The sequence below is a fragment of the Apteryx mantelli genome, chromosome 15 (genome assembly GCF_036417845.1).
Source record: "Apteryx mantelli isolate bAptMan1 chromosome 15, bAptMan1.hap1, whole genome shotgun sequence".
NCBI classification, from domain to species: domain Eukaryota; kingdom Metazoa; phylum Chordata; class Aves; order Apterygiformes; family Apterygidae; genus Apteryx; species Apteryx mantelli.
Window position 1 is genome coordinate 3,637,335 of NC_089992.1, and position 26,505 is coordinate 3,663,839.

A 26,505-nucleotide genomic window follows, 5' to 3' on the forward strand; every position below is an offset into this window, starting at 1 on the left:
TGAGCAAGCATGTTTCTTTCCAAGATTACGTTAAGGAGCAGGCTGAGTTACTGGGCAATAAGTCATGTAGGTAACACCGAGGATTGTAGCTTTGGGTTGCCAGTTTGGCTTTTGCCAACCTCAGTGGTGTCAGCTAATTGCTACCATCTGGAGCCAGATTTTCAAACTGCTCCTGTGCAAGTGGGGTGTACAGATCTTTTTTCCTCCTTTGAATGCACAGCCATTGAACTGTGAGGCCATCTGAAGACCCCTGAAATCAATGGAAGGGGCAGAGAATTTAATCTTGGCTGTGTTCCCTGCTGATGGTGCTAAGTAGGCGCATATGCTCACGGTGGAGGCTGAGAGCTTGTGCCTGTCTAAAGGAAGTCTCTGCTGAATCTTTGAGAGGCAAAGGCAGGCGAGTCTAAAAGGTGCCCATCCTTCTGCAGGTGGAGAGGGTCAAGGTCTCGTGTTGCGCAGGTACTGCAGAAGTAGGCTGGCTCTTCCAGCCCTGCTAACTTGTGCCAGAGCTGGCAATGAGTTCCTGACCCCTCAGTCATGCCTTTCTTTGGCAGGACGAGGTTTGCCTATGCTCTGTCCCCAGCTCTTGGCTTTGCTCCCCCATACTCATCCAGGAGGTCTCAGAAAAATCCAAACTTGCTCCGTACCAGCACCAGGGTCCCTGTGTTTCTTTTTGTCAGAGCAGTGCTGTGTAAGTGATGTCCAGCAACCAGCCTACTGGCTTGTCCATGATGTGCTCAAGAGCCCAGGGCTCTTTGAAATTGTAGAAGGCCATCTTGGTTCCTGGCCAGGGGACTTGAGCCGCCCTTTCCTCCTTCCCTGCTCAACGGTGCTGAGCATCCGGCCAGGAGAACGATGTTCCCCTTCCAGGTGAATGGGGAGCAGGTGGCTCAAGCCCACGTCTCTGACCCAAACACCTGAGCCCCGACGAAAACCAGGCATGTTCCTAACTGCCTTTATTGCTGGAGAAGTTGAGGGTGTTTATCATCTCCTCGAGCTGGGCCCTCAGGACATGTCTGTCTTCTCCACAAGCTGTCTTTGCTGAGGTATTTCCTTCTGAGGGAACAACAGTGTCCTGTAGGCCAGCTGCTCTCCAGAATGTCTGTTGTCTACCCATGGCTGCCAGAGGATGCAAAAGTGGCTGCTTTTTACACCTCCGTCTGCTCTAAGGGAGAGGCTCTTGTGAAAGTCCACCTTTACAATCCATGTCAGGGATGGGCCATGTAATCAAACTGGCTAATACCTTACAGATCAGGAACCAGGGCAGGTGGAAAATTAAAAAAAAAAAAAAAGATTAGTATATTTGGATCCACTTCCAGGACCCAGGCAAGGGTGGGGGGGAACCCTGACTTCCCAGAGCTGCTGGTGGTTCGGTGCTCTCGCTGACGTTTGCATTAACGTGTGTGAGGGCAGGAGACGTGTGTTTGTGCGTGAGGGACATCAGGCAGATCCAGCAGCCTTTTGCAAAGAGCATGTTAGCATAGCTTTCCCTTGAATGTGCTATTCCTAGAGGGTCTCATTCCAGGCACACTCTAAGAATTAGACACTGCTTTGATCCAAAATGGAACTTTTTCAGTTATTACAGGCTAAGCTAAACCTTGGGGCAATTTTGGCTTTGGCTGGTCTGCACTCAGTCAAGCACTAAGGGATGTCCCGGCAGGAATCCTCCTCTGGGCTGGGGTTTGGGATGCGGGGTTCCCTCTGCTCCCCAGCTGTGATCCTGGATCGGGGTAGGTATGTTGCCTGCAAGCCCTTGCCAAGGGGCAGCTTGGAGCTCCCTCCCACATCTGAGCATGTGTCTTTTCCCGCAGATGGAAAGCCTGTTTCCACGGATGCGATTGTGCTGGGCCGGACAAACCTCCTCATTCCTTCCAGTCAACCGCACCACTCAGGGGTGTACGTTTGCCGTGCTAACAAACCCCAGACCAGGCAATTTGTTACAGCCGCAGCTGAGCTCCGGGTCCTTGGTGAGTAGAGAGCAAGATAAACACCCCACAGTTAGCTGGCCAGCATTTCTGCCTGGATTACCTGGATTGACATCCAGAAGCTCTACAAGTAGTTGTGTATGTGGCACGTGCTGGGTCAGAAGGGAGCACAGTTAGAGTCAGGAGGGCCTAGTTGGGGATAGCTCTCAATGGGAGTGTTGCCTCTTTAATTTGGGGGTTAGTTCCTTGTATTTATTGAATCTTGTTATTCCTTGTTCTTGTTCTTCCAGGTTCCCCCATGAAAATCTGTATCAGCAATTAACTTTCAGCATTGTGGAAGCCATAAGGGAGAACAGCCTAGGATCAGGGAATGTAGCACATGGTTGATACAGAATTTATTTTTCCTTTTGGACAGAGTCTAAATTAAGCCTCTAGAGTCTGCCTGGCAAATCCTATCATGTAAGCAAAGCTGCTACTGAATAAAACATAGCACAGGATGGAGAGGAGAAGGGATTTTGCTCTGCTTTTTTTTCTTTTCCTTTCTCATTCCTGCACTAATTTCTCCCCTCTCCTTCCAGCTATGCCCAGTATCTCCCAGGCTCCTGAAACCATCTCACGCACCCGAGCCAGCACAGCCCGGTTTGTCTGCAAGGCAGAGGGCGAGCCGGCCCCAACCATTCACTGGCTGAAGAACGGCGAGGCCATCCTCTCCAATGGGCGAGTGAAGATCCAGAGCAGTGGGAGCCTTGTGATCAATCAGATCGGGCTGGAGGATGCTGGCTACTATCAGTGCGTGGCTGAGAACAGCCTGGGCATGGCTTGTGCCACTGCCAAGCTCTCGGTGATTGTGCGGGAGGGTTTACCCAGCGCTCCCAAAAGGGTGTCAGCTGTGTCCCTCTCCAGCACCACCGTCCTTGTGTCCTGGGAGCGTCCGGAGTACAACAGCGAGCAGATCATTGGCTTCTCGTTACATTACCAGCGGGCTGTGGGTAGGTGTTATCTGCCTGTGCAACAGGGCTGTGGCCGTTGGGGGTGAGATGATAAGGAGGAAAGCATGTGTGCCGCTGGTGCTGGGCAGAGAATGCCCTTCCAAAAACAGGAGGAGGTCTGCCCTGCGCTTAGTACTGTGCTTCTTACAACTGCTAGAGTTCCTGTGTCCTGTCCTTATCATGGTCTCAGCAGGGCTGTACTCGAGGTAAAGAACAGGGTGTGTTATTCTGGATAGTCCAGGCTATGGTAGCTTGGTGTTTGCAACACCTCTTCAGAGAGCCACTCGCATACTCCTGTTTCTGTTCCAAAAGAGTTGGGAGAGTTTTAGTGCATCCAGATGGTTTGGAAACAATCCAGGGTATCTCCTAAGCTGTGTTTTCTCCCCTTTCTGGAAGCTCAGCTCTTGTGGCAGAGTAGGGCTCTTTCTATGGAGACTAGATTCCTATAACTGAAGGAAGCCAAGGCTTTCTAGCTTTGCTTACCCAGTTCTCTGCATTTGACTCTGGCACCTTCCCTCTGCATGGCCCCTGACCCTGGCAGAGCTTAGACACATAGAGAAGTCATCACAGGTACAAGACACAGGGCATCTACTAGACCACAGGAACTCTTGAATTTCTTTCCCAGCTGGTGGCAAGTGTGAGGGAATTCCAGTTAGTTTAGCCTCTCTCATTGCAGGCAGAGGAATTTTCCAAATTCCCTTGGATGCAGCGTGTGCCAGTGCCTGTGGCTTAGTAGGCATGCACTAACTTGTTGGTCTGCAGTAGCATGTCTGTACGGCTGTTTGGTGTGTTCTAGTGGGACCAGGCACTAGAAACTTATTTCCATTCTTTGTTTTTTTCCTACACTTTGATTTTATATGCAAAGTGTGTGGTATTAATGAAGGTATTAAACAGCTACATTATGTCCAGAGATGGTCACTACATTATCCACACTCCAAATCTGAAGTGAGGCACTTGGGTCTCTTGGGGTCTGGCTTCCAGAGTAGCCAGCAAAGCTGATGCTTTTATTGAAGTATTCCCAGAGCTCCTCTGAAAACTAGGCTGGTAACTTCAGCTGCCTTAGGATGGATTAAGGAGCTTGAGTCAAAGGGGAGATGTCCACATTTAGGCATTGAATATTTCTGCCCAAGAGATGGGATTTGTGCAGATGCTGTGGTAATTGGGAGAGGAGACAGTGATTTTGAAGGTGGTCACTGTGGACTTTGTGAATGAAGTGATTTTGCAGGGAGTGTTTTGGCAGTTCACTGACCTGCTGATCAGTGTTTCCTTGGCTCTAGGAACAGATAACGTGGAGTACCAGTTTGCCGTCAATAACGATACCACTGAGCTGCAAGTCAAGGACCTAGAACCCAATACCAACTATGTCTTCTATGTGGTCGCGTATTCTCAGCTTGGAGCAAGCCGGACATCCTCTTCCATAATCGTTCAGACCCTGGAGGATGGTGCGTTGAATTAGATGGGTACTGGTGTCTGAAAAATGTTCTTCTCCTGTTTCATGATGTATGTTGAATATGCCATGGAGAACAGTATCAGCAGCTCCTAGATACCTGTGCTCGCTGCTCCTGCGGCTTCTTGCCATAAGCCCTTTTAAAAAAAAAAAAAAGTGTAGCAGAATCTTAGAAAATGAAAAGATCACCCTGGTCTGATCATCAGCTTGGGTGATGAAGAGCATGAAGATGACCTTGCTGAGACTGGGGCACAGGAGAATCCTGCAGGAACTGTAGTCAGCTCCTCTGGGCTTTCCCCTAGCTAATACAATATTGCTCCAGACTTGACTCTGGGCCAGACTTGATTTAAACTCAGAGGAAAGACATCTATTGCAATTTGTAGGCGTGGGATCAAGCTTAAAGTTGAGTCCCTCAAGAGTCAGTAGTTTGTGTTGATTTTATCTTTTATCATGTAGCATTTTGTGAGCAGTGCAGGCAGAGTGCCTGAAGGACAGCTGCCCAACAGGGGAGGACATGTACAGGGAACAACAAGCTGCGGGACAGGGGCACAAAGAGATGGTTTTGGCAGACCTCATGCGGGCTCCTGCTACGCTGCAGGATGCATTATGTGCTTTTAATATTCCTGACGTAGTGACCTGTGTGATCCCCTGTGTATGTGTCTGAAGCCTGAAAAGCTGGTTTGAAAGCATGAAAGCAGCCTGCAGCACAGGTCTGTGACTCTTGAGGGAACGGGGATTCCCAGACTGAGGCCTGAGTCTGTGAGCCGTTTCCTTTAGTGTCTCCTCGACGTTACACTGTACTGCAGACCGGTTAGCCAGTCTGTACTGATGTGCCCCCTTCGTAGTGACACAGGATCACTTTTTAAATATTGTCAGATAATTCTTCAAAGACTTCGTCATTCTCAAGTCAGGCAGAGAATCCTTATTCAAGTGCAGGGGCAGTGAGGGTAGGAGAAGGGTGAGCTGTTGGCTCTAAGTCCAGGCTATTTCATGAACTGGGGCAGTAGTGGATCCTGGTTTGCACTAGATTGATCCTGTGTCCCCATGTCCCCACCACTCTTCTCCCCACCACAGTGACTCCAGTTCTCTGTGACTGTTGAATTTAATGGAGTTGACCAGTAGTGTCAAAATGTCGTTTGCTCTCTGAGGGGAGGCCAGACACTTAGATTTTGCTTCCCTAGAAAGTACAGTAGGTTAGTGGCGCAAGTGAGGTGTGCTGTGCCAGCAGCCTTTAATCAGGCCTGCTCAAGCTGAGCAGCCAGTTTTCCTGCCTCTGCAGAAACATCACTGATGCTCTGAGCTGTTGAAAAGTTGTGGGACATTGGTTCTGCCGTGACAGCATCTCACCAGTGGCTGTGGCAGGGCTGAGACCAGCCAGTGGCCTCCAGCCAAGCGAAAGAGCTGGCAGAGATGTGCTCAAGTCTTGCCCCAGTCTTTGCTGACTTCCCGTTGTTGCTTCTGCCCAGTTCCTAGCGCTGCCCCTCAGCTGTCCCTGTCGAGCATGACTCCTGGTGACATCCGTGTGACATGGCTGCCTCCTCCTCCAGAGCTGAGTAATGGCAAGATAACGAAGTACAAGATCGACTACTGCACCCTCAAGGAAGGTGAGGGGAGCACCATTTGGAGGGGACTGATGTCTTCTGCTCTGGCAGTGCCAACAGCATGTTGTGTTGAGGGGAGGAGGTGCAAGACTGAAAATAGCAGGACACCTTTTCACCCAGGGCAAGAGAACGGCCCTTCCTTAGTCTGGCTCTGCTGTCGGTGGTCACAGAGGTGCTGGTCCCTCCTTTGGCAGGAGTTGACCTTTTTCTGTGGTGGACTGAGCCTGTGTCCCCAGGGGATTGGTCTGATGCTTGTGTGTTTGTGCTACTCCATGAATGCCTGTCCCACAGGGACAACCCTGTGGTGCCATCTGCACTGTGCTTGGTGGGGGAAGAGCTTCATGCTGATGGGAAGGAAGGGCAAATACATTTGACTCCTTTTAAGTGGAATCTAATCAAGGTTATCCTTGTGTAAAACAAGAAAGTATCCTGGCAAGGCTGTGTTGCTTTATTGCTGAGTTTTATCTGGTTTTATTTATGTTGTTAGACACTCTAAGAAGCCTTCAGCAGGGATGGTAATGTTTCCCTGTGCTGAATGCAGTCGTTTCAATTCCATGTGTGCTCGCTTTGCAAATCCTTCTGGGTATTTACTCTTAAAACCATCAAAGCTCTGCAGCTTATCACTTCCCAGGCTCACGCGTCCTACTAAGAGAAGGATGAGGAACGTGATGAAGTGCTGGACATGTTCCCATGCGTTTGATCTGGATTAGTATTCTGCACTGTGACTTCTGGTTCTTGTTTTCTCACCCTGTGACTGCATGTGGCTCTATGGCACCATAAAACTCTGGAAACTTTTGCAGTCCAGGGACTGAACACTCAGCAGTTCAGTGTTACATAGCAAGGGCAGCAGTCTCAGCTGAGCTCACACCACATGAAGCACAAAAGCAAGACCTCTGCATTCATCATACAGTGATACAAATCTCCAGCAAGCCTGACTGTATCAGTTACAGTGAAATTCTTGGGCCATTCTCGGTTTAAATTTCCTGTTACCTCCCTTATGAACATGGGTGGGCTGAAAAGGGAGCAATAAAACCATAGCCTGGCCTGGGTGAAGGTGTGAATTTTGCAGAGAGCAGGGCTGCTAGCCAGTTGTGGTTCAAATTAAGGTGATGATTTAAATGCAGAGATGAGAAGCACTGGAATCTACCATCAGCTGTGCTCCTGTTCCACCATCATGTCATCAGCAAGGTTTCTAGCAGCTCCCCCTCCAGACAGGCTCTGTGCTGAAGGCATCCTGCAGTTTTGAAAGTGATGAAAGGGGTTGTCACTCAGGGTATCAGTTTTGCTCCATTTTTAGTTCTAGCTTTTCCTGGTGGCATGAGGTTGCATTGGGCAAAGCCAAGCCAGCCCAGGGCCTGTGGACCACAGGGGAGTTGCTGGACTTCGTGTGGCTGCTTGGATGTATTTCACTTTGACTGGGACAAACATGTTTTCAGTGATGTCACCTTGATTCCAGCAGATCAGGTCACCTCCATTGAAGTGGGTGGAAACGAGACACAAATCACTCTCTACTCGCTGCATCCCAACAAAGTGTACAAAGTGCGCATTGCAGCCAGCACCAGCATGGGCTATGGGGCCCCTTCGGAGTGGACCCAGCATCGGACTCCTGACAGGGACAACCAGACTCATGGTAGGAAGCTGGGTATTGCTTGGGATTCAGGGAGGGGGGTGCACGACCTGAGGTTGGATCAGAAATAATTTGCTTTCATGAGGGAATTGTAACCATTGCTTTTCGTTAGACCAGATATCCACCATTAGCTTTCTGTTCAGCTGCCCCGTACATCTTGCTGCTTGCCTGGGTGATGGGTCCTTTTTCCCTCCCTATGCTTCTGGAAAGCCATAAACCCTAAAAAACCCTGCAATGTTGTGACATTTGGGAGTGGTTAGACAATTTTGATACACAGAGCTGAAGCAACTCAGCCTCAAGCAGTGGTTAAAGACAGCAGCAACTCAGAAAATTTGGAGAAACTGCCACTGTGACTTCGTGTCATTGTTTTTTGTGTTGTCCCATTGGTAGGGCTATGGGAGAGCATCACTGCACCAACAGACAGTGGAGAGGTCCTGTTTGCAGGACTGTCTCTCCTCATACCTCTCCCTCATCGCCAGGGACAGGGAGGATGCAGTAGAGGAGGGAAACGGAGATAAATGGCTGAGCATTTTTATCTTCTTTTGTTCTTCTAGTTCCATTTGCCCCGACAGAATTAAAAGTCCGAGCGAAGATGGAGTCTCTCCTGATAACATGGCAACCCCCAGCCAACCATGCCCAGATATCAGGCTACAAACTCTACTACCGGGAAGTGGGCACGGAGGAGTCCAGTGATGAAAGCTCTTTGGATGGTGCTGAAGATGAGAGCTGGGACGTAGGGCCCATAAAGCTAAAGAAGAAAGTGAAGCAATACGAACTGACTCGACTAGGTTAGCTGGTTACATCTCCTTCTGAGCAATGAGCAAGGAAACCTGGGGTCTGTCCTTTGCATTGTGTAGCAGTCCCAGAACAGACTTCCAAGAGGCTCAGAGTTACCTGCTTGCTGCAGTCGGGGTTTGACCAGTACTGTGTGAGCTGAGCATCCCTCCCACACCTTTTTAAGAGCACCCAAAGCCATTTCCAGAGTGGGGCTTATGGGGCATGTTCTTAGAAGAGTTTAAAAGAAGGAAATTCCTCAAGGCAGCATAGCAGGGATTGTATTTTTAACGGAGGACTACTAATACAAGTAGTACATAGTACTTACAAGTACTAATATAACAACTTAGTATTACTAAATATGAATATGTGATTTGAATCAATTAGTATATTGTATTATGTCAGTATGAGAGTGCTTAGATTAAAATCTCTAGTCAGGACGATGATCTCTCCTTGCCTGTGTATTTCTAAGAAGCTCCGTAATTGGGTGCTATTTGAAATATCTCCCCATTAAAATTCAGTGACAGGTTAATTCACAGCATACTGATTTTTGGGACTGTAATCTCCTCCACCTAAGGGAAAAGGGCCGAAGAAAGTGAGCGTCCATGGCTGAAAAACAGGTTTGTGTCACAGTCAGAACCACCTGCCTGACTAAGGCATTTGGTGTTTCCTGTAAGGAGTTATGTTTTTAGCATATAGCATATATATTATGCATGGCGTGAAGTTCAGTGTGCAGCACCTGGAAAGGCAGTTTGTATCATCACTGGGTAGATTTCCAATTCTCAAGTCATGTTGCAGCCATCCTGCTATTGAGAGGGTGTTAACAGTTATGAGTTTCTCTGAAGAATTTAGGTCTGTAATTATTGTGCTGAGGAAACCACATGTGAACATCATCACGCGCTGCTCTAACCACTGGCAAATCAGTTAGCGGAGAGACTTGGGAGTGGGCTGAATTGGTTCCAAATGCTCTGGCACGGCGATGCAGAGAAGACTGCTTGTTCTTCTGTAATTACTTCCTTAAATTTGGGCATCCATCAAGACATGATGGTTTCCTTATGATCTGACTGGTGTGTATCAGCTGTCATCGTGTCAGGAAGAGAGTCTCGGGTTTCTTCCAGCCATGGATGTTCTCTTTTTCTCCCCCTTGCTCTGTTGAATGACATGCTTCTGCATGCATACAGTGAAGGAAGGGGTCAGGAATCTGGCTGTGCTGTGGAAGGCATGGAGTCTGTACATGAAGCAAGAGGAAGAGTGGTTGGGATTTAGAAGCGTTTAGGTTCATGGAAGGGAATTCCCAGTGTAGGTGCTTACATCTACCTAGGGGTCTTGTAGGCAGAGTGGTTAGGAATCTCAGAAAAGATTGGCAGATCTAACATGATCCGCACTGTGGCATATGGTGGATGGGGAATCAGCTGAGTGGGTTTCCCAGCTCATGGATGTCTGCCTGTGACTCACAGCAATGGAAAGCTCTCTTAAGATCCCTGCGTAAGAAAACTATGTCTTGGGAATATCTCTTTAAGGGAGTTGAGCATGGTGAAAGGTGCTCTCTGGCAGGAGAGTCAGATTTGCCCATCATGGGCACTGGAAGGGTGTCACAGCTGAAACTGCAAATTGGGTCAAGAGATTGAAGAGATAAGATGTTGAGAAATCCCAGGAGTAGGCACTGGGAATACGAGGCTGTAGCGCAGACCTGGTTGTATACCATGTCACTGCAAACAAGGTCCAAATCTCCCCCTTGGACACGCTGTACTCTTGCGGTGCAGTCACTAAAGGCACCTTAGCCTCTACATCTCCACAGTGTGAATGAAGTGGACACACTGTCCCTTGTCTTGTCTTGATTTGGGGTGCGGCCTGCGTGACAAAACTCCTGTCCCACTGCTTGTTCCTAGGGAACGTGATTTAGTTTTCCTGATTTTTTTCTTTTTTCCTGTTTTTTTTCCAAGAGCCCAGCAGGGAACAGGTGAAGGCCTTCTAAGGAGATAGCCCTTTCTGGGGCATGCCTCAGATAGAGCTGGATGGATATGTAGAAAGCAGCTTTGCAGAAAGCAGCTTTGCACACAGCTCCTGAACACACAGTCGCTCTCTACTTACAGCAATAGTACAACTGTTGAACCAGTAAAGAGCCCTGCACCCATTTCCCTGCCTTAGTTTCCCCATGATATCAAGGTGTGTGTCAGGCTGCAATAAGGGCCCATGGGCTGGTCCAGTGTAAGGTTCTTGTTTTGTCTTCTCTTACACTGGCTCGTTCTGCTGTTAAATGGTACCAGCTTTGTCTATCACCTCTTCTCTGTCCTGCAGGCATCCTCTTCCTCACCCTTCTCCTTACCTCTAACATCTTGGGCTTGGTAATGTCCCAGCTCTCTCCATTTGAGCTGTCTGAAATAGGAGAAGACTTTTTCTCCCATGCTCTTGCTATCCTTTAGAGCATACCTTGCATCTCCTTGGTGAAAAGTCATTAGTGAAATTACTAGTGACACTTCTTGAATCTAGTCATGTGCTAAAATCTTGTCAGAGAGGTGGGCAGCTGTTCAAAGGCACATAAGAAATACAGCAATTTCATGATCCCATAACATCAAAAGGAAGCTATCCTGAATCACCATGAGCACTTATCCCTGAGAAATTCTCATTGACTTCCATCTATGTTCTAGCAATTAGTCTCTGTAATGAGGTGCAACTACCAGGGCCATAATTTACATGAAAAATAAACAGTAAGGAGCTGATCCTGTCTTCCGCATTCACATGAAGGAAGACTGCATTCCTCTGGGAGTGACTCCCTGGACATCAGGGTATTTTCCCATTTACGGGAAAGTATGGCATCTAGCCTACATGAACACCTTGAAAGCTGAATGAAACAACATATTTAGCATATTGGATATATTACACAGTCATACAGAGTAGTGATTTGAAATGATCTGAACTAGATTATTCTGCTTATATTTAATGTATGATGGAATGCAATGAAATAAATCTGTTTTCATACTGCCTACTAGCTTCTTGACAGCTTGATAGAGCTTTATGTCTGCATATTCTAAGAACTTGAACGTCTGGGTCTGTGCATAAAAAGTGAAGCCAAATCTCTGACAGAGAAATCCAAAATTCCTTTATTTTCAGAATATGAGTCGCTTGATCATGTGGCAGAGCTGCTGTGGCTTCACGTGCAAGTGGCTGCCATATCGATCCTACTCCAAATTACCTGTAAATCCAGGGCCCACCAGTTTCTGATAGAAATGTATAACTGTGTCTTGGGGATTTAGTCTGCTTGCCGATTTCTAGAGATCAGGCCATACTGGATGGCACAAGGTGCAAATGAGGGCTGCTTGTTTGGGGGCTGCTTGCACGTCCTTGAAGCATCCTGCACTTAGGACAGCCAGAGACTACACGGGATGGTCTTCTGATCTTATCCATACAAGTCATATGTAAATGATGAATGCCCACACCAAGTCATGAGAGCTGCTGTGTGCTCTACGGTACTGAGAACCTGGCTGAGGAGCATGGCCTTTCCTGTGGATGACAATTCAAGTGGGGTTTCAACCCGGCTGGGATGCACTGCAGAGATCTTTCAACTTGGTGTCTCAGGCTAGTCTCTTGCTGCTCTGTGGAGATGGAGGACTTGTTCCTTCCTTCTCTTCATTCTCTAATGCGAGCTGACCACAGCTGCATCACATCTGTGAGCACTTCCTCCCTGCTTGGATCGCATCATCTGCAGTGAGCTCGTGTCCCAGTGGAGCCCAGGCAAATGCTCAGGCAGGAGCTTGGAGTGTGTGTGCTGGCGACAGACAGGCTTTGGGGCTCTCTGTTCCACCAAACCCGTGGTCCAGCCATTTGGAAGTTGAGCACTTTTTGGCCTCTTCTCCCTTGTGTGGTTTTGAGGAGGTTTTCTGTGACTGGAGAGTGTGGCAATACAGATCAGTAAGCCTGTTCCTGCAGCAGGACAGCATCCAGGCTGCCTTGGTGGTAGACAAAACTGTTTGCTTTTGGGATTCTTTCAGGGAGAAAAATGTGGCTGAACTGTTTTTATATTCTGAGCGTGAACATGTGTTGTGGAGCAGTGAGAGCCTTTGGTAATTGGTACCATTAGCCTCTGGGAGCATAATTAGTGCAGTAATAATAAAATTGGCATCAATAAGAAAGGCTTTGTGCTACTTATGTTGTCTGGCAAAAGGAGCAGTGATCTATCAGGGCAGGGAATGAACAGGCACGTCCCAAATTAACAAACTTCATCAACACATTGCAGCCAAGGCAACCAAAGACAGTCTGGACTGCTCTCCCTGAGCTTCTGAATGGGCTGGCTGCCAAAGAGAGAAGCTGGTGACTCTCTTATTTGAGAACTTTGGATCTCCCAAATTGTTTCCTCCATTAAATACCTCCATGAAAAGAAGACTCAGATGTTCCTTGACACAGCAAAGGAGTGTTTCAGCTGATGAAAGGCAGGAAGAAAGAGGGAAGTGAGTTTTGAAACAACCAGAGCTCTGCTAGTGAGCAGGTCACCCTGTCCTGCAGCTCCATTTGGGTGAAAGTGTGATGTTGCCCATAGAGTGTGTGGCGGTCTGATGGGAAGGGTGTGTATTGAGGATCCTGCAGTTTCTGGTGTGGGAGTTACGTGCACTGTTGCTTTTCCAATTGCAAATCAAGAACCTCTACTTGCTGTGGAGGCAAAATAACAAAAGCCCCAGTGACTTAAATAACAGGGAATGTAAGGACTTGCTGGAAGGAAGATCCTCACAGCAATGAGTAAATCAGAAAGGCCTTTGGATATGAGAGGTACTACATCATTTTGGAGAGAGGAGAGGATGTCCTCACTCAACAACCTCCCACTATAAAAGGGGAGGACAGACCTAGGGAATAGTTGGGAGGATGAGCAAGCCAGCATTTGAATGGGAGAAGCCTGGAAGTGGAAGGGAAGTACCTGATACATTTTAACAAATGCAGCTCCATTTAAGCAGCTTTCTTGGATGGTGAGAAAAGCTGGTCAGATCTAAGAAAAGGTGTCTAACCAGGGTGGGTGGCACCACCCCCTCACCCCCCCAAAAAAGAAGAAAACCCACCAACAACAGACAAACCCTGGTTGATTTTTTTTTTTTTTTCTTCTTCTCTCCCCAGCTCCTGGGAAACTCTATGAGGTGAAGCTGGTGGCATTTAATAAGCATGAAGATGGCTATGCAGCGGTTTGGAAGGGCAAAACAGAAAAGGCGCCTGTGACAGCAGTAGGTGAGAAATGCCCTTTATTTGTTGTTCATCTCTTCTGTTTGGTGTGTGGCTTCAAAGGAAGGCTAAAGCTAAAGTTACAGAGGAAGGACTTCAAGAGAGATATTACTAAAATGGGGAAGATCCCAATATAAGGGAACTCCCTGCAACACTCATTGTAAATCGCATTGGAGAAATTAACTTGGCAAAATATCCCCATCCTGTCCTGAGTTTGGATAGGCTTCACCAAGTTCCCTCTGGCCCTGTTAGTGGCTCAGGGATAGTCTTGGAAATAGCCAAATAACCTGGGTTTTATCTGTGATGTTATAAAGACCCCAGAAAATAAATTAGCGACATGCCATGTTTCTCACAGTATTGTAAAGAAGTTAAAGCTCTGAAGACCCAGGCTCCATTCCCAGCTCTACCAGTTTGTTGTGGGATGGTGAACAGTCTTGGCCCTTCCTTACCCTGGTATGGGCCTGTTGAGTGTGTAACTTTGAAACTGGCCTTTGCTCCACAGTAGTACGCTGCCAGCCCAGTGTGTGGATCTTCGTAACACACACAGATCCCACAGATGAGGAAAAGCATGCTCTTCAGATCACTGCAGGCACCGAAAGGCTAAGTAGGGTGTCCAAGCTTAAACTGGAGGCCTGCATATTTGTGCAAGCTTCATAACCTAGGCCTGTTTTATTCCCTGTTTTCTGTGTGAATGACAGCTGTGCCTTGCCTTCCTGTGTCATTTATGTCTCTGCATCTCTTTTCTTTCTGCACTGCAGATCCCCCAGTGCAGAAGGGTCCTCCACTGCCTCCAGTCCAAGTCTATGCAGAGTCCAACAGCTCAACTTCCATATGGCTCAGGTGGAAGAAGCCTGACTTCACCACAGTCAAGATTGTCAACTACACTGTGCGCTTCAGCCCGTGGGGCCTGAAAAACGCCTCTCTCGTTACATACTACACAAGGTAAAGTGGGATGCTAAGGGTTCATCTGCCAAAGGTTACCCATGTCATGAATAAACACAAAGCAGGAGAAACCTGCAGGGAAGGCCCAGTGTGGAGCACACTCCTGAGCATTTCATATGCTACAGTGCCTGCCTTGAACTTGATCACAGGTACATTCAGAGCTAGTAAAATGTGGCACTAGGACTTCCACAGTAGGGAATTGTCCATAACTTAAATGCCAAAGGGTTGTTTACAGGCAAGTCTCTGCATCTTTTCTGCTCTGGCTGGACCTTGCGTGCTGGTTTTCCTTTTAATAATGAAGCCAGATGCAGCTATCACCAGTCTCAAAGCATTCATAATTTGTGAGATGGTCTTCACAAGTTTGTTTGAAAAATTGCAAGAGTTTAAGTAGTAATAATAATTTGGGAATATACTTTAAATCTGGCTTCCCATGCAGGTTGTCAGCCTGTAATCAGGCTGTATTTTGAAGCTTTTCTCTGCAAGCACATCATAAATGGTCCTGGAGGCTACTTTGCTCTGTAACTGGGAGTTGAGTGTTCTTACATTCACATGACTGCAGGAGATGGAGTTTTAAGTGAAGCATCAAATACAGTAACAGTTAAGATAATCTCTTATAGTGCTTCTGGTAAGGTGCTAAGGTGGCAGTGGGTGGGAGAACCTGTTAGCGTTCATGGCCTTGTGGATGCATCCTCTTTTGGCAGCTCGGATGAAGACATCCTCATTAGTGGGTTGAAGCCCTACACAAGGTATGAGTTTGCCGTGCAGTCCAATGGTGTTGGCATCGATGGGCCCTTTGGCAGCGTGGTGGAGCGGTTCACCCTTCCAGACCGTGAGTATTTATGAGGATTGAATCCTCATTTCTTCTGGCTTTCCCTGATTCTCTCCTAACTTGGCTCTGAATGGTGTGGTGATCTCTGACCACCTCCAAGTTCTGATATACCTGTGTACATAAAAGACTGAGAGTCCCTATGGGTCCCAGCGATTCTCCCAAGCCCATTGAAGGAGTGCTGCTTTGTAAGCAGAGAGGAATATGTAAAGAGAATTGAGGCAACAATTTCTGTTACTGCAGGGTTCCCTCTGGGCTCTTTCAGAGAAATCTTGCTCACTAGAGAGAGCTGATGGTGTGTTGCTTAAACACTGAGTCCTCCCCAGTGCTGACTGTCACTGTCATAACAAGTGTGCCTTGCCCAGCCTGGCTCTCCAGCAAGACCTCCACATCTTAGATTCAGGCCTGGTGAGGGCTGGGAGGCAAAGATGATCCTGGGAGCTGCGGTGGTTTAGCTTCTTATTCTATAGCAGCTCCTCCTGTATTCAGCTCCACAGAACAGCAGTGATTGGCTTTGGAGGTGTCATGTGCCCTGTTTTCCTTAGCTGGGGCAAGTTGTGGAGCAAGCAGGGCTTTGGGGGAGATGGAGAAGAAAGCCACAAGGATGGGGTGTGGGCTAGGAATGTTCTCTCAAAGGTGAACAACATTGCACAACATCAAAATGAGCTATGTGGCTTCATTGGCACTGTCGTGCTTCCCTTGGCTAGCTGGCCAAGATGCTCGTGTCATCTCCTCTATTGGGCTCAGCTCTCTCCCCTCTGGGCTCTTCACGGTGTGTTTGGATGGGATGTCCAGCCACCCAGGTCACCCCTCATTTCATGCTGGCGAACGTGGCTGTGGCACCACTGAAAAGGATTGACAGCAGGCAGAGCAGTCATTGTGCCCTGCAGATTGAATGCCTTCCTCCTCATTTCTGTTGTTCACACCGAGTCTTTACCTGTATCTGCCAGGTCCTTCAACTCCTCCGTCTGACCTGCGGCTGCACCCGCTCAATCCCTATGCTGTCCAGGTGCACTGGTGCCCCCCTGCTGAGCCCAACGGCATCATCGTGGAGTACCTCATCCTGTACAATGCCAACAACACGCAGCCCGATGACATGTGGACCTTGCTAACACGCGAAGGTGAGCCTCCCGGGGTGCTCTAACCTGAGCAAACACTTGTCTTCAGTCTCCTCTAAACTCCAGTAAATACTCCATGAGGTTATCCTCCTCCTGCCTTCTTCCCTCAGTCTGTCTCTCTGCCTACAGAGTTCTGGCTGATCAGTCCTAATGGCTCAGCCCACGTGAATAAATTGCTCAGCACTGTGCTAACGTACCTTCTGACTGGCTCAGACAGTGTGACAAGCAAGGTCTGTGTTGCCTGAGCGTAGCTGAAACCCAGGAAAGGTTTGGCTTGCTGGGAGTACTTCTAAGAAAGAGTACGGTGGATGTAGGGAGAACGGAAAAGAGAACATGGAGATGGCTATCTGAGAGGAGAGGTGGGGCTCATGCCAATACCAGGTTTCCAGGCTCTTGCTCTCTCTTTTTGGGGAGGAAGGGCACAATATTATTAGAGGGGAAGGCAGCATGAGGGTTTGCTGTTGACTCAACGTCCAAGGTGCACCTCAGGTGTTAGAGACAGGGGAGACCTGTCTGAGAGGCTCTGTTTGAAGCAAACAGCTTTGGTGGCTAACCATGGGGGCAACCACTCAAGGAATCAGGCTTAATGGGCCCCCAACTCCTTGTAAATGGAATCATAGCTAAATTGGTCAAGGCTTTAAAGTGTGTTTTAGCCGTCAAAGTTAATGTTTCTCTGTCTTTGGCTTTGATTTTTGCCTCCCTTTGAGCACATACAAATATACATTTGAGCACATACAAATATACATTCAAGGAGCTTATGCTGCCAGCTTTCTTGTGGTTTGCTCTGGGCCTTGCTCCTGGTCAGAGAGGAGAGTGCAGGAGCATGGCTACTGTGAGACAGGAAATCATACGTGTCTAGGGCTGAAACAGCCACTGTCGTCCTGCAAATGTCCTGTGGATACAGGCGACCAGCCAGTAATTCCTAGGAGAACATATGCCAGCAGCGCCACATGCAGCCTTGTATCAGCTCTTTAAGCAGAAAATTCATTAACTTCTAAGGGGTATGAATTATCTCTTAGAGCACATGACATAAAATCTGTCACTTCTGAGGATCCAACAGAAATCCACTGCTGCTTTGCTGCAACCCTCTGAATAAACTTGAAACTGCATGTATTATTCCTCTTTTGACTTGCTTTTGATCAGGGAATATCTTCAGCACTGAAGTGCATGGCCTGGAAAGTGATACCAGATACTACTTCAAGATGGGAGCAAAGACAGTCGTGGGATCTGGGCCCTATTCAAACGTTAAGGATGTGCACACCCTCCGGGAGAAGCTGTCTGGTACGAGTTTCCCCTTCATCCTGGGGGGGAAGTGAGTCATGTTGTTGAAGACTGTAGGTTGTCAGCAGCACTTCTCTGTGTGTCACTGAACTGCCTGATGTCACCTCCCAGAATGCGAAATATGATTGTGCGCAGGCCAGCGCGAAGGATCACAGCAGAGTCCTCATGTGCAGCTCCACGAGCCTCAGGCAGCTCGGGGATCTGTCCCTCGGCGGACCTTGATCTCTCTTCTCCACCTCAACCCCTATGGAAAGGCACATGCGACCTGCACCTTGCTGCCTTTCTGTTAGGCCTGTGTCACATAAACTTAATGAATGTACATAGACACCAGTTTGCTTTAAGCTGCTTTAAATGGTCGCTGTCAAGTCATTTTTTTCCTTTATGATTCTGAGTGTATTAAACACCTGCCAAAGTGGGGAAGGCAGACCTCCATTTCCCAAGCTTTTAGAGAATAGGGTTTTTTCATCTGTACTTCATTGTGTGTATATACAGGCATCACCAATTAGTTTTAGTAAAGGTGACGCTTCTGTGAACATGAGACACTTTGTGCCTTCTTCCTGCTAACAGTTGAAGTGACACATCTGTTCTTCCCCAACTAGATGTTCTGGATATCCACTCTGTCACGGGAATCATTGTGGGAGTCTGCCTGGGACTGCTCTGCATACTCTTCTGCATGTGTGCCAGCTTCCGCAACAGCAAGCAGAGGTAGGTGTCCCCTTGTCTTTGCAGGAGGTAAAGGAGGTTGATGTGAAAGGAGATGAAATACACTGAACCTCTTCCCCATGTTCAGTTGGGCTGTTTGACACTGCAGTTTAGTGGGAGGCTGTTTGGAAACCTCTGCTTTCTCAGGGATCTAAATCCAGCCACAAGTGTGTGGAAGGATAACGACTGGAAATCAACCTAGTTTTTGAGAAAGATGTTGAGCTGGTGGCAAATCCCAGGACTAGGAACAAGCAACTTCTGAAGTCTCATCCTAGAGCGGCCCCCAAACCTTCCTCTCCTATTGCTCCTCTCATGTGTAAAGCAGAGATAACAAGACTGGCACAACTCCCTGTAGACAAGGATTAGCGAGCAGTGACCCCATCCCTTGGACTTGGGTTGTCCTGTCCTTGTGACCTGCCGGTGCAGGGAGGGCTGCGGTGTCTTCCTCCAGTGCTGTGCTTTGTGTCAGCTCTGGGATTAGTGAAAGGGGATGGAGAAATGCACCTGGAGAGAGGCTACTGCAATGAGAGCTGCCACAGTAGGATGTGGGTAGAGGATCCCCTTCCTCAGGAGTGTCAGGGCTGGGACTTGGTTCCAGACTCTTCCACAAGGACAGGCTGAGTGGTCCCGAGTGGATTGTTTTTTCTGACAGTCCCTTGACTGGTGGGGCGGAGGGTTGTGAAGCTCACTGGAGATGCCAACTCTGCCAACTCTTTCTTGTTTTCCCTCAGGGAGGCCCTACCAGGCCTGGACTCCCAGGCAGCTGGCAACCACACTTATTACCACCGGGGCAGGCAAGGGGTGGCAGCTCCCAGTGCCACCTCAGACTCGCATGAGCTGGAGTCCCTCATGTCCCCACTCCCGGAGGATGCACCCGTGCCCCTGGGGGACATCACAGAGCTGACAGAAGTGCACAGCCTCATCCACACAAGCCTCCCCGAGGACGCCATCCATGGGAAGAGGAAGGTAATGACCATGCACATGGTGACCAAACTCCTGCCCAATGCAGGAGCCTTTGCTTGGTGTGTCGCTGCTGGGAAGTCAAGGCCTGATCCTGTCCTGACTCTACAAAGTGCTGATAGTCTTGGCTGTAGGCTGCTGCTGGACAGCCATGCATTTCCTTCTCTCTCTGTAAGATGGAGTGGCTCAGTCTTGGCTGTTGGATCTATTTTTGGGACCACTGTGCCTCCCCCCTCCCCTTTTCATCTGCTGGGGGCAGTGACCCCTTGTGCCCAAGCAAGCAGCTACCAAACTTAATTGCTGCAGAAAGCTGAGTTATTCCTGTTGCCGTGGCGTAAGAATCATGAAAGAAAGTGGCTGCCGTCTGGCACAGAGAACTAAACAGCCTGGGAAAGAGCATCTGAAGAAAACAGCCATGTACTGCCTGATAACTAGTGATCCGGCCTCTGCTCCTACCCGGGCACAGTCCCAGTACTTACAGGGAGTCCTAGAATTATCCATACAGGTATTTCTCCTCATAAAAAGCCTCAAAGCATTGCGCTGTATTGGGAGGTTGAGCAAGGGAGACCTCCTCCCCCCCAGTTGAGATCCTGTGGAGCTGGTGTAAGGATGCTACCATATCTTCAGGGCGCTTGGGGGACTGGTGTTGGTGGAGGGTGAAATAGCAACACATCTGCACTCCAGACATCAGCTCTGTGAGGGCCAGGGTGGATGTTCTGCTTTCCAGGATACTCACTTGTTTCGGGGAAAAGGTGCTTTGTCCATAAATAGTGTGTTCACTGGAATACCCTTGAAGATGAACAAGAAGCGAAACCGTGTTTTATTTGTGGGCTTTATTTTTTGAAGTAGTCTTTTCCTGCCCCGCTTGGTTTGCCTGACATTGCGTTGTCTTTCACTCCCTGCCCATTTCGTCTCTCAAGCTTGCCTGAAACATTTCATTCCATTAGGGAACCTTTAATTGGCCTAATTTAGTTAATCTGTTTATGTCTCTCTTTGTAACCCAGGGAGAGCATGTAAAGTAATTAGGAGGTTCAGTAAAACAAATGCATTGTGAGCGCATGGGATTTCATGTTTGCATCGACGATACGCTCGCTTGCCGCTGGTGGCGAGGTGTGTTCAGGTTACTCCACTACCTCCACAGGTGCCACAGCCCAGTCCTGACAGGCCGGTCCCCGCTGCTAGTGGCGATGCAGGTGCAGCCTTTGGGAAATTTTGCATCTTCCCTGCTTTTAATAATCCTGTGGGCTGGACCTGTTCTCTTGGCCATCTCCAACTGCTGGGTCAGATCAGCGCTCAGCTGAAGAAGCTGGTTTGCAGCGTAGCCAGCCCAGGTGCTCTTGTGTTAGCATCCAAGCCGCATCCATAGATTTCAGCGGAATGTGGCTGCCTTTCTGGATCCAAGCCAAAGAGCGTGAGGAATTTCCTACTGCCCTTTCTGTTAAATAAGGAACAAATGTTTCCAGTGAGGGTGATTTACCCTGCGAACAGGTTGGGGAGGGGGGAAGTTCCCTCCCCGGGAGGCCTTTCCAGGGGTAGCATATCTAGATCTCTCTTCCAAAGCAGGGATCTTGTCTTTGTGCCCGCGGAGCGAGGGCTGGAGAGGGCAGCGTCAAGGCCTGGCTGTTCAGGGCTTAGCCTGAGAGCTTGGGGCCCGCAGCGTCCGTCGCAGAGGCTAGCAGTGGCAGGCGGCAGGGTTATCTTCAGAGATCAGCGCTATGGCAGAGAGGCGATTCTGGCTGTAGTTCTTCTGCCTCCCCAGGAGCTTTCCAGCCTTGTCCTCGGTTTGGCACTTGCCGGCCAGAGTCCCCCAGCAGCCCTGTTGAGGTGAGAGGAGACCCCCGCCGAGGGGCAGAGCAGGGAATGAGCCTCAGGGGTCTGTGGAGGAGAGGGCATGAGACCAGCTCCGGAAGGAGGGCCAGGCCAGCCCCCGTGCCACGAGCACAGCGCTCAGACGCTCACAAACGTCTGGGCTGGGTGAGGACCACCTGCCTTGCCTTTCCTCTGCAGCAGAGGAGGTAGGACATGGGAGACCAAGGTCAGTGCCACCTGCAGCCGGCTTGCCTGGCCCCGGGGGAGGCCGTTCCTCTGCAGCCAGTCTCCAGGTGACAGCAGTGAAGATGGCCATCAGAGGAGGGGGGACTGCTAACTTCCCAGAGTTCACCTCTTACCAGTTTTTCTCCATAAACCTGTTCTTTCCTGTCTCCTCCTTGGCTAATGTCTAAATTGATGTGATGGAGAAGGATTTAGTCCATCAGTCTCACTGGAGGGAGGAAAGGCTACCGGGAGTTAAATTCGCTGGGGTTGCCAGCAGAATAAAGGGCTTGGTTTTTGATGGCTAAAGATAGGAAAGCAAGGATCACTGAGGAGCAGCCGCACGCAGCCGCCACTGGGAGAGCAGTGTTGTCATCCGTGCTGCCCAGGCAGGACGGGAGAGTGGCTGCTGGGAGCAACAGGCTGTTGTTGCTGGGAGTGGGCACTGGAGGGAGATGTGCTCCCATGCAGGAAGCCTGGCGCTCTCGGATGCCCCTTTCCAGCTGGAAGTGCCACCTGCACTGCCTGGAGCCTGAGGCAGCCCTGAGCACCAGGCTGCAGGCAGGCTTGGTAAGCTGGGCCTGGAGGCAGGGGCAGTCCTGCCAGCAGGAGTGGCATAGGGTGCAGGATGGGAGGTGTCAGAGGATGGCTTAATTACCAATTCTGGCACTGCTTCCCTAAATGACCTTAGCTAAGTCACTAGATATGTTGGTACGTGAGTGTCTTCCTCTCTAAAATGCAGATAATGTCAGTGCTCTACAGGAGGAATTATTTAATGATGGAAATACCGCACTGGCAGTAGATACTCTGGGTCACTTCCCATCCTACATAGAAGGAACCCTACAGACTCTGCAAGGCGTTGGAAAATGCTGTTTTGTAATGTTTGCACATTGGCTTGCAATGTCCCATGGAAAAGTGAAAGGGCTCTTGGGTTTGGGTTTCTGGGTTTGATTGGTCTTTTTTTCTTTATTTATTTCTTTCTCCCCACTCCGCTGCCCCATCCTCCTCACTCTCTGACATGTATACTCAAGGGTGAAAAGGCTCAGGCCAAATACATCTTTAGGCTGGAGTTGTCAGGCAGCCACATGTCCCAAAGTGTGTGGTGCGAGTGACCTGGCTGTATGGTTGGGGAGTTAGTCGGGTCTCGTGAGCGCAGCTGGACTGGTACAGGCATGCCTGGTCCCACGATGGATGCAAATCGGACTCGTGTGCAGCTGGGGGTGTGCAGCTCCCTGTTCGCAGACAAAACGCTTCTAGCCCAGGCCCAAGCGTGTGTTGTGGAGTCCCTGGGTTCTCCTGTGCAAATGGCTTCCTCCTGTGGCCATTTCTCCTAGCCTGCCAAAAGCACCCGGCAGACCTGCCTGGAGCCGAGCGCTGCCAGGAGCTTTGTACCCCACAGTGACCAGCTGCCTGTTTTGCCTTCTCTTCTCTTTTCTCATGCTGTGAGCGTGGTTGAGGCTGTGAAAACCCATAGCAAGGAATGTGGTAGAGCCACAGGAAAGAACAAATGCTTGTGGAAGGAAATTCCTGTCAAAGGCAGGCTGCCCAGGTGCTCCAGGTCTGGTACTAGCACTTGCAATCCTAGTCAGTAAAGAAAGGGAGTGAGAAATGTCTTTAGGTTCTCATGCTTAACAGCGTATCATGCAGTACAGAGCTCAAAATGTCAGCTGGGACAAACCCTTAGTCTGAGGCTGCTGCCACGGTTGGGCAGGCTGATGTAGCTGTGATGCTGCCAAACTGGCAGCTACAAGCCTGCGTGACCCTGCCTGCCTGCCTGCTAGGCCCTCCGTCTTCAAGGTACTCTCCCGAAACCTGTGCGGTGTTGGCTGGGTAGCACCTGCTGTTAGCAGCGGCAGTGAAAGCTGTTCCCCTGCTTGCAGGCTTTTCACATACTGGCTTGTTACTTAGCATTTAGTGCTTTTTTCTTAATCGTTTATATTCTTGGGGCAGCCCAAGGCTCTAGGGGGGATTGGAGGCTCCATGTTGTTAGGAGATGTGCAGACAAAAAAGAGAGACTGTCCCTGTGCCTCAAACAGTCAAAGCGAGCAAATGTCACTTCACCGGGGTGAAGACTGAAGACCAGTGAGACTGAGGGTAGGAAGTTTCTAACAGCGCTACGAATTGAACCGACTTCTGCAAAGCATCCTAGGGAAAGGCTTTGAGAAGTTCCCTAGTCCCTTTTCAAGTCAAGATCCCCAGTTCCTTTGAATGCAGGACAGTGATTCCTCTTGAACTGTTACAAATAACCCTGGGGGATGGGGAATTGTGCAATGGAGGGACATGGTCTCTTTCCTCCATCTCCTCCTCAGTCCCTTGACAGGGGACATGCTTCCTTCATACCACTTCATGGGGCCAAGAACCTTAACCTCTCCTTCCTCATCTCTTGACATGGTATGGGAATAGGTAAATTCCCAGCACCGTGGCTTCAGAAGGAGAAAGGGGGGAAAATCCCATGTCTTGGGCTCAGTAGTGTCCTGGGATGCCGGAACAGTTCTTGTGTTGCTGGACAGCCCACAGGAGACATCTGGCCACCCTGTCTCTGGTTGCAGGACAGCAAGGTCCTTCTGCAGCTGAGCTATCAGCATGGGGCCCCTCTGTATGGCTGACAGCTCCATTAGGCAGAAGTGAACTTGGCCATTTAGCGGACCCTTTTCCTTCCCTCTGTGCATTTCCCAGTGGTCACACGCAAGGATTTGTAAATGCACTGACAAGTGATTTTTCTCCTCTTACTCTCTTCCCCTTCCAGGTGACCCCCAGACTCTGATGCCCTCAGTAGCATGGGTTATAAATAACACTGTAATGCACGGGCTCTGGTGATGTGGCTCCATTTCCCCTGACAGATGGGCTGAGGATGATAAAATGGCTCTGCTCCAGACATCTCCGTCTCTGCTGCTTTTGGGCCAAGCAATTTGGGGGGTGGGGGGAGTGTTAAAAAGCATCTGCTTTCCATGGAAGACTTCAGCTTTTCACTGAATGAAGCCAAACCCAAGCATTTTGGCTTGGAAATATTTGCTGTTGTGCTTCTTGACAGCAAGCCGTCAAGGCTCCAGCTCTCCTGCTCTGTCCCTGTGGGCCTCCTCCCCGTGGGGACTGCCTTTGCCGTGAAGCATCCCTGCGACTCAGAGAGCAAAAGCTGTAATGCATCAGGGAACTTGGATCTCCCCAGTTGTTTTTCATTTTCTTTTTGAAAATTTTCTGCATGGAAAAAAAGTTGCAATGTTTTCTCAAAAATATGAGATGAGCTTTGCTCCTGTTGACAGCTAGCAGAGATTCTCCTTTATCTGGTGTGGGAGAGGTCTGTGCTATGGTGCGCCTTGTTTTGAGGCCCAGCTGCTGGCTGGGATGCCTGTATGTTTTATGTAGCTTGTATGCTGTTGTATGCTGTACGTAGCATCTGAATGTCCCCAGCCTTGTTTTGCACAAGATTTCAAGCTAGTTTAAATCACCATCCTCATAAAACAGAGAAGGTTTCAAGATCAGCTTTTCCTGCACGTTCATTCTCAGCTCGTATATTTGCATGAAATAATTAGTTGTCACTGAGAAGGTAACATGATCTAGGTTCATTTTTACCAGTCAGAGTTTCTATAAAAAGCTTAAAATGAAAAGGCTTGTTTGCTTTGATAAGGATTTAGCTGTAATGGAAACACCTTTTATGGGAAGATGCTTTTATTAGTTTTCATTCTTGTGTTTGCAGTGAACTCAGAAAGGGATTTTTTTCCTCTTTAAATTAGTATTAGACTGACATTCCTTGCCCTCATTCTTCTATTGTAAAAAAAACAAGGAAAATTTCCTTGTCTTCCTTCAGCCGTTCAGTAGCCCCTCTCAAGTAGAAAGAAATAGCATCATTTATTACACCAAGAGATATTGCTTGAAAAAAAACAGCTTTCAGGCACACAAGACCTTCTTCAGGTCTCTGATGAAAACAGACCTAGAGTTAATTGCAGCTGCCCAACCTCGGAGACTAAGCCCAAGAGGGATTTTTTTCCCCAAACATAATGTGCTTGAACAACATGTGGGATATAGGCCATGTTTTGTGGCTGATGGGTTTTTTTGTTTGTTGAAAGTTGCAAACTGGTACAAAACAAGTTTGTTCTTCATTGCAGCCAATTTCAGCCAGAGCTGAACAGGCTGTTCCCAGAGTCATCAAAACCTATGTAAACATGGCAGATTGACATTTCCGCTAACAGATGGTCCATTGGGGATTGCAGTAGAGCTGCCTGTTTCTTTCCACATTTTTTGGTATTCACAAGATGCCTGCAAGAAGGTTTTCAAGTTTGCTTTGTGTGTGTGTATGCATGTGATGCTCAGATCTCTCTGATGGCAAATATGCATGTAAGCATCTATAATAGGACACACACATTTGTGTGCATGTGTGCATATTTGTGTAGGTTCAGCTCTGAAATTTCCAGGCAGTATTTGCTTAGTAACGTATGTTCCTTGGAAAAGGCACACAAGCCATCAGTCAGTGATGTTTCTGCAGAAAGCCTTTCAGATGGCAGCAGAAGCAAATTGAACACATTCTTTGAGTACTTGCATTTAGTGATATTCCTTAATGCAAGTCACATGTGATCGCTCAGTTGCTTTCTTGCTATTAAAATGTTGTTTAATGATTGTCCACCTAGAAAGGGAGCAATTAGGGAATGCTCTTGGTTCAGCATATGTTGTTGAGGATTGCAAAGAGAGGAATGGCAAAAGGGCCATCTCCAGCATCTGCTTCTAAAGTGAACACTTCATATCCACAGCTCCGAGTTTGGAAATTCCTGCTCTGTAGAGCTCTGTCACATAAATGAGGCCCTTTACTACTTGTTGTCTTGGGATTTGATCCTGAGGCAGTGGCAAAAGCTCCTATGACTTCTGCTTGGCACTGGGGCCCTGCCTCCTGCAAGGTGGTAAGCTTTGTGGGTGCTTGAGGGCAGGGTGGGCAGAGAGTGCTCAGGAAAGGCTCGGGCACCCCTTCAGCGTGTATGTGAGTGCTTCAGTGTGTCTTCTGCCAGCACCGACAGCATGAGGTAGCATTTGCTTCTTGCTAAATAGCTGACTTTGGAATGCCTGGCTTACGTACAACATCTGGTCCTGCATT

At 48.7% G+C, this 26,505-nt stretch overlaps 1 protein-coding gene across 1 annotated transcript in view; it reads left to right on the plus strand.

Annotated features, from left to right (window-relative positions):
- The window catches only part of IGDCC4 (immunoglobulin superfamily DCC subclass member 4), a 102,611-nt gene that overhangs the window by 70,611 nt on the left and 5,495 nt on the right, over positions 1 to 26,505 (plus strand). Inside the window, exons 6-18 of the mRNA XM_067305335.1 lie at positions 1,812 to 1,967; positions 2,504 to 2,914; positions 4,192 to 4,356; positions 5,828 to 5,965; positions 7,419 to 7,592; positions 8,144 to 8,377; positions 13,464 to 13,571; positions 14,324 to 14,507; positions 15,209 to 15,336; positions 16,284 to 16,454; positions 17,595 to 17,732; positions 18,332 to 18,437; positions 19,166 to 19,400. Of these exons, the coding sequence (XP_067161436.1) occupies positions 1,812 to 1,967; positions 2,504 to 2,914; positions 4,192 to 4,356; positions 5,828 to 5,965; positions 7,419 to 7,592; positions 8,144 to 8,377; positions 13,464 to 13,571; positions 14,324 to 14,507; positions 15,209 to 15,336; positions 16,284 to 16,454; positions 17,595 to 17,732; positions 18,332 to 18,437; positions 19,166 to 19,400 (2,348 nt within the window). The remainder of the gene's footprint in view (positions 1 to 1,811; positions 1,968 to 2,503; positions 2,915 to 4,191; positions 4,357 to 5,827; positions 5,966 to 7,418; positions 7,593 to 8,143; positions 8,378 to 13,463; positions 13,572 to 14,323; positions 14,508 to 15,208; positions 15,337 to 16,283; positions 16,455 to 17,594; positions 17,733 to 18,331; positions 18,438 to 19,165; positions 19,401 to 26,505) is intronic.